This window comes from Berghia stephanieae, chromosome 2, assembly GCF_034508935.2.
Source record: "Berghia stephanieae isolate SIO BIC M18660-M18661 chromosome 2, UCSD_Bste_1.3, whole genome shotgun sequence".
Taxonomy (NCBI): domain Eukaryota; kingdom Metazoa; phylum Mollusca; class Gastropoda; order Nudibranchia; family Aeolidiidae; genus Berghia; species Berghia stephanieae.
In genome coordinates this window covers 113,575,515-113,583,014 of record NC_088361.1, presented here as the reverse complement: position 1 = coordinate 113,583,014, position 7,500 = coordinate 113,575,515, and the positions used below count along the sequence as shown (strand labels likewise).

The window sequence follows — 7,500 nt, the reverse complement described above, 5'->3', positions numbered from 1 at the left end:
AGAGTTGGATTTGTTGTTGGGGTTTTTTGGGGTTTTTTTTGTTCGTGTACGTGCGTGTGCGCGTATGTGTTGTTTTGTTATATTTCATTTTACTTTTCTTAATACTCTATAGATATATTATGGTATTAATTTCATACTCAAATAATATAAGACATTGATCAAATAATGAAAGAAACGGCAGCGCAGCATTTTGAAAACTCGTTAATTATTTTTGTTGTTCAATTGTTTAGTTCGTAGTTTCTAGAGCAGTTCTGATTGCACTGACGTGAGGTCACGTCGTTATGTAAACTAGTGTCATTGCTTTTATTGTGGTTAATAACTGTAACACAAAGCCTACAACGAGCTTGACTGGTTGTATCCTGCATCTATTGTGTTTCGATTTTTAAATATTAAACTTATCCTAATTATTCGAACTAGCTAGTCCTTGTTAGATATTTTTAAAATAAATAAATGTTTGTCAAACGATAACACAAACAGAGAGAAGAGACGGAACAGAAAAGTTTGTAACATCTGGGATGATCGAAGGAAAGAGAGCTAGAGGAAGACAAAGAATGACTTATCTAAATAACCTAAGAATGGCCAAATGTGACTTAAAAAGCAACACAGATTTCATGCGCACCGCAGAGGATCGTGATTCGTGGAGACAGCTGACCGGCAACGTACTCAAGAGTACAAGCCACGATGGATGATGAGAAAGGTGATGGTGGTGACAGTTATAATGTCTCGTGGTTATTGGCAGGAGTACGAATGGGGGGGGGGGGGTAATTTTCGGCAGTTTTGTTGGTGCTTGAGCTTGGAATGTTCAAGAAATCATCAAGGAAAGAAATCGGGAATTGTTTGGTATTGACGTCACCCCATCAGTCGTGACTTTTGGCTTCTTTATTATAATATTGCTATCAAGATACGAGGCATGCAAGGGCTACCAAAGTAAAGCCATTTCTACCAAAGTCGAAGGTCGTTGTTGTTAAAAACTGGAAGTTATTCTCATTTAATTAAGCGCACGTTTACTTTAGGGCCTCAAGTGGCAATGACTGTCTAAACTCCCTAATTTCCTGTCTTTTCGGACTGAAAAATAATAATACAAATTTGCTGTAGTAAATATTTAGGCGTTTGGGCGAGGAGGGAAGGGTGTAGGTTAAGAAAAAAAAGGGGGAAAAAAATTAAAGTAAGGGGGACCAAAAAGTTGTGTCAGTGATGCATGGATTGGTTGGACTTGTTTGGGCAATCACCGACTCCCGAATCTGTTACTGTCGTACGGGCGAGACTTATGTAAGTAAGGCGATAGTCTCTTCGATCTTAGAAGTCCGTAATTGGTGTTTAGTGGTATCTGATCCCGACAGTAGGACGCCGAGAAAACAATTTGATGATAGTGTAAGGCCGACTATCCACTCCTAAAGGATAGAGCCTACTCTACATTTGGAAAGGAATAGATTTAAAATCGTTTCCCACGACGTCCTAGTATTGTTTTAGTCGGTGGAAAGAGGCACTGTTTGGAGAATACACAACGTGATGCCATTCGTTACGTTGTTATGTTGTTGATGACCGTAGCTTGGAATCTGGATAGGTTAAGTTTGATGCATTGGATTAGATCTGGGGATTTATTCAGGGAATGGATGCAGACTTTTTGAGTCGTTTCCGACATCAGTTTTATTCATGGACGTGATACGACAAGGCTCCATTTTCTCCTTTATGTTTGATTCCAATTTATTCGACATGCATGTGTTTCTTTAAACAACATACCCCCCCCCCCCCCCTTCCTCCTCCTCCTCTCCTCACATTGTATCAACCCAAGGTGACAAAATTATATAATATGTTAAATTTAAAACACCATTGCTGTTTAGCCACATACCGGACACAAGCTGGAATGTTTTAAAATGATCCTGCTCTGATTTCTACCTCGCCCCTTCCATTTATTAATCCATTAAAAAAAGAAATTACATATTGATTTAATATAAAACTGGCGCTGAGAACCAAAACAAACAAACAAACAAACAAAAAAAAAAACAAATTGGTAGGAAAGCATGGGCCAGTCCGAATGTAGCAGAATGTTATCCAAAAAAAATATATTACAATAGTTTGAAGATATTGTCTGTGTCAGAAGCATGTCTAGCATTGGTATGGTTCATCTTGACCTGTCTGTCGATTGTGCCTGCTTGATCATCAACCCTGAATTTTACGTTCCCTCCACGATTCATGCAGTTTTAACCTTTACTGCCCAAAACTTCTGACGTGACCGGGATCCATTATTTTCTATCCAACGTGTCGCAACCAACCACCCCCCCCCTCTCTCTCTCTCTCTCTCTCTCTCTCTCTCTCTCTCCTCTCTACTCTCCACTCTCACTCTCACTCACACACACACACACACACACACACACACACACACACACACATATTCTCTCCTGAAAAAAAATGTCTTGTCACAATTTAACTTCCTATCAATTTGTAAGTCTCTCTTTCTAACTAAGTGATAATTGTTTTCATACCCACGCAGATGTCAGCCCCCAATAAACAGATTCTACGACATATTGGAATTATGCTGTGTATGACCTTTCATTTCTTTCCCTTCTTTTTAAAACAATCCTTTTCAACTTCATTTTTGTTTTTACAAATTACATTATTACTATTATCATTATTATCATACAAGGAATATTTCCACCTTCATATAACTCATACGTTTACACGTTTTTAAAAAAAAGATTAATTGTTGTTGGCATTACAGCAGTTCCTTGTATCATAATGCATTTTTATTGTTGCTGCTATCATTCTTAGCAATGATTTCACCGTAAAAGTGTGTGGTCATATCGATTGATTCTTGCTCTATCTCTCTCTTTTTTAAACATACCATTATTTCTAGTAAGGGCTTTGTATATTTATTACTTATTTATTTGTATGTTTTTTTTTTTTGTTCGGTTTGGTTTATTGTTTTTTTTTTTTTTTGTTGTTTTTTTTTTTTTGTGTTGTTTTGTTGGGGCTTTTTTGTTTGTTGTTTTTTGTTTGTTTTTTGTTTGTTTTTTTTTTGGGGGGGGGGGGGGGGGGGTTGTTCGTTTTTTTTTTTTTTTTTTTTTGTGTGTCTTTTAAAAAAAATATTATTCTATTTATATTTTTTTCTTTTGTAATTTATATCACATAGGGGATAACACTTAAGGATGTGGTTTTTGCATTGCGAGTTATTATTCTTTGTTATTATATTATTATTATCATCATTTAAAAGAACTTGTTTTGGTGTTAGTGAAGCATGCTCTCTTTGTTTTTTTTTCTCTCTCCTTCTAATAATTATATCAGAACTGTCAACCAAACAATTTCCATTCAGCTTCACTCACTCATTGTCGATTTGATAGGTTTTGACGATTAGATGTTCTTACAGTCAAGTTTTAGCATGACAATTATGCCAAGTAGCTGTGTATAAACTTGTGTTCCCCACTTTCAAATTTTAGGCTAATTGTATTTTGGCATCCCAGTCATCAGTTGACATCTGCAGTGTATTTAATGCTCATTTGGCTCTTTTTTTTATTATTTATATTTTTTTGAAAAGAAGAAAAAAAAGGAAAAAAAGAAACTTACTTTCTTGACATTTGTTTTATTTCTTTTCTTATTTTTTTTTCTTTCTTTTTATTTTTTTTTTTTAAATATCTTCTCGCCTTGTTTTGTTCTTATTCATCTTTTTGTTTATTTCTTTGATTTGATTTAAATCTTTCACCAGCATAATATACTAACATAATTTCATATATTTTTTTATCATGTGGGATGAGTTGGGTTGTTTTTTTAAGGTCATGATAATGATATTCTCGACGACGCTACGTTGTGGTGTTGTTGTTGTCGGGTCGCATCGCCTAGAATATCTCCCCCAATCCTACCACCACCACCTCTCACGCCAATGATGATGAGCCTGTTATTATCATTGCGTGGTCATTTACCTAAAGGCATCTTTCAGTAGTTGCCTGCAAGGCTAAAATTATCATATCTATACAAACATCGGCATTTGTTTGTTTGTTTTTTGTTTTTTTTTTTTTTGTTTGTTTTTTTGTTTTTGGTTTGTTTTATTATTGTAAGGCATTATTAATCTCAATTTTTTTTTAATTGTGAGATTTACCGGCCAATAGGCGTTATCTAGAATTATGTTTTGTCCCATCACTATCTATATAATTAATCGCTGCAGTAACTAGCTTCTATCCTGACCAAAATTTTGAAATAAAAATAAACAGCTTCAGCAAACGTCAATATCATAATAGCGCCTTTGTTTTGTTTTGTTTTGTTTTTTAAAAATTTTATTATTTTCCTTTAATGTATCCCCATAAATTAAATTTCTTTAGACCATCTTAATTATTAACTTTTGAATATTTTGCTCCCAACTACTTTGTGGCTTTGTTTCGACGTATCCATCCCAGTCTTGTCATTCGTGTTTCACTTCCTTATCCCTGGATATTTCAACCAAAGCTTCTAGAGACAGGGCTGGGAGTTGAATATTAAATAAAGCAGTCACAGACTTGCCAGCCTTTTCTATATAATATGTATCTGGAAATGATGTAAATAATTAAGTTAAACATTATTTTTTATGTTTTGCTTTTATTATCTTTTATTTCACCAAAATACGGCATTCGTTTCTTTTCTTTCTTTTTTTTTTTAAATAATAAAAAAACATACTTCAAGCTTGGGAAGTCTGTGCCATGTTATCTAGGGTTGGAAAGGGGAGGGAGGGGGGGGGGGGGGTGGGGGGGATTGGTCGTTCCATGCAAATAGTCCTCTAGACGCCGTTTTAATACCATACTTATACTCCGTGGTTCTTCCGCTTTTTTCCTCTTTCAATATTTTAATCACTTAACTTTACTTTTGATTTATTCTATTCTTGAGTGCAGTTTTATAAATCTGTATTATTATAATAGTCGAGAGTGAAAAATGGTGGTGAGAATAGCTGTTATTAGCTGCAAATTTAATAATGAAATGGCTGTCATTAAAAAGTGTTTTGTTTCCATTTACCGCTCAATAAAATTCAAACACAACCCTTTGTCTGCAGGGTTTGTCATGTCTGTCATAAAAATCAAATTTATCACTAAAGAAGTGTTTCATGTTACAATATCTTGTTTCGTGTTACAATAACATAGATATTATGTTTCTATTATCACTTGCAAATCGATTGCATTGACATTACACTGGACACAGTTTGAGATATAAAATCCAGCTTAAGATGGACGTTTTTGTTAAAATGAATTCATTGACGAGAGAGAAAACAAAAATATTTATAATAGAATTATTTATTGTCCTATCTAGAATCTACATACATACTTCAATCTTCCCAAATGTATTTAAAACTCGTGAATAATAACTTATTGACCGCTCGACGAACCCCTACCCCCTAGCGTTTTGAATAGGATTGCACGCTTGGCATTATTGTCCTCTAGGGAACCAAAGTCTGGATTACCCAACTCTCTCTCTCTCTCTCTCTCTCTCTGTGCCATTCATTACACGTTCTGGTGGAATCAGGAAAGTGGATTTTAAAAGAAAAATCAAATGGTTTCCATGTAGATAGCATTTTAATAGCAAACCAAATATGCGTTTTTATCATCTGTAATTTTAATCCCCGATATTGTCTTTTTTCTCTGTTTGTCGTTTCCAGAGACTGTAAAATCATCCGTGACCCGGCCACGATGAAATCCAAGGGTTATGGCTTTGTCTCATTTGTAAATAAAGCGGTTTGTACAATTTTTTACTTCTTTTCTTTTTGGTCATTTCTTTCCTCTTTGATAGTACTTAGAAATCAGTAAAAAAAAAAAAAAAAAAAATTCATCCCTATTTCAATCGTTATTTTTTCTTTGAATTAATTAATTTGATTTGAACATCTAATATTATTATTAAATATCGATGTGAATATCATCCTTGTGTTAAGCATTAATTATTAATATACATTATTTCTCTGCTTGGTTTTTGTTGTTCAACGCCGTGACATCAACGTGATGAAATGGAAGTTTAGTTTGTTTGTTTTGTTTTTTTTTCCCTTTCCATTCCCCCCCCCCCCACTCTCTCTCCCCCCCCCCCCCCCCCCTCTCTCCTCTCTCCTCCTCTCTCCTCCCCCCTCCTCCCCCCTCTCTCTCTCTCTCTCTCTCTCCTCTCCCCCTCTCCCCTCTCTCTCTCTCTCTCCCCCCCCCCTCTCTCTCTCTCTGTGTGTGTGTGTACCTATAAATTTATATGTATTAGGTTCAAAATCATTAATTTAACTTTGATGTGTAGGAATTGACATTTACGGTTTTATATGTTTATATCCTCAAATGATTTTTTTTTTAAAAACTGGGTTAATGAAATGCCTATTGTTAAGGCTTGGCATATTTTTACAACCAGCTCCCTTCCCTTTTTTTGACAGGAAGCAGAGACGGCCATCAGTGGAATGAACAATCAATGGTTGGGAACGAGACCTATACGAACCAATTGGGCCACTCGGAAGCCCCTGGCACCGATGGTCAAAGAAAGTGAGTGGACCATTTAATGTTCTGTTTGTTTTTTTTTTTGTTTTTTGTTTTGTTTTGTTTTTTGTTTTGTTTTGTTTTTTTTTTTTGTTTTTTTTTTTTGTTTTGTTTTTGTTTTTGTTTTGTTTTTTGTTTTTTTTTTTTTTTTTATTTTTTTTTTTGTTATTGTTTTTGTTTTCTTATCCCTTCAAAACATTACCACAGCGTCGTCACGCAAGCCTCACTGGTCTAACCTAATTTGTAAGCGTTAGTGTCCTGCAGACAATGAATCAAATGTATTGGTGGTGTTTTTGTTTGTTTTGGGGTTTTGGGGGGGGGGGGGGGGGGGGGGGGGGGGGGGGGGGGGGGGGGGGGGGGGGGTTCTCCATTTATTTATTTTTTTTCCCTTTTTTTTTTTGGCTTTATTTCCTTCAAAAGACAGTTTGATTTCATCGCAGTGCGTCATTATTAATTTTATCTCCTTATTTGGTGCTAATTGTTTGTTTTAACTGCTTGGTGGGTTCCTGACCCCCCTCCCCCACCCACCCATAGTGGGCAGGGAGGCACTTATTGTGTCTTCTATCCCCCCTATATCTGTTTTCCAACATGCGTTAAGAAAGTGTGATAATATACAGAGAACAGTACTTTTAGGTAAAGTAGAATGAGTAAATGTAGACGACAAAACAACGGCAGTTAATTCGTGAAACCTTCACAAAGGGGAAAGAGCCACACCTTTTCTGAAAGGTCATTTCAATACTGCAAATTATACCGACGCACATCTTTCATGGGATCTATATTTCTTTTCCTATTTGTCCCGAAAAAAAAAACCTGAGTATTTGTTTCTGTTTTGTTTTTTATTAACACTATTATTATTAATTTATTTATTATTATATATTAAATTTTTATTTTTATTATTAAAATTTTTATTAATTTTTATTATTACAGATGCCAAAAACCCTTTTTTTTTACGATGAAGTTTTTTGGTCAATCAGCCCAACAAACTGTAAAGGTCTAAAAATTGGGGGGGTTACAAATGGGCTAACAGGTAAAGGGGTTTTTCTCCATG

General features: G+C 35.2%; 1 protein-coding gene across 1 annotated transcript in view; it reads left to right on the top strand.

Moving 5' to 3' along the window:
* Window positions 1-7,479, top strand: part of LOC144966296 (nucleolysin TIAR-like) — a 135,136-nt gene extending 127,657 nt beyond the window's left edge. The window contains exons 7-9 of the mRNA XM_078902514.1: window positions 5,612-5,687; window positions 6,353-6,458; window positions 7,380-7,479. Of these exons, the coding sequence (XP_078758640.1) occupies window positions 5,612-5,687; window positions 6,353-6,458; window positions 7,380-7,408 (211 nt within the window). The 3' untranslated portion in view covers window positions 7,409-7,479. The remainder of the gene's footprint in view (window positions 1-5,611; window positions 5,688-6,352; window positions 6,459-7,379) is intronic.
* Window positions 7,480-7,500: the final 21 nt, after the last annotated feature.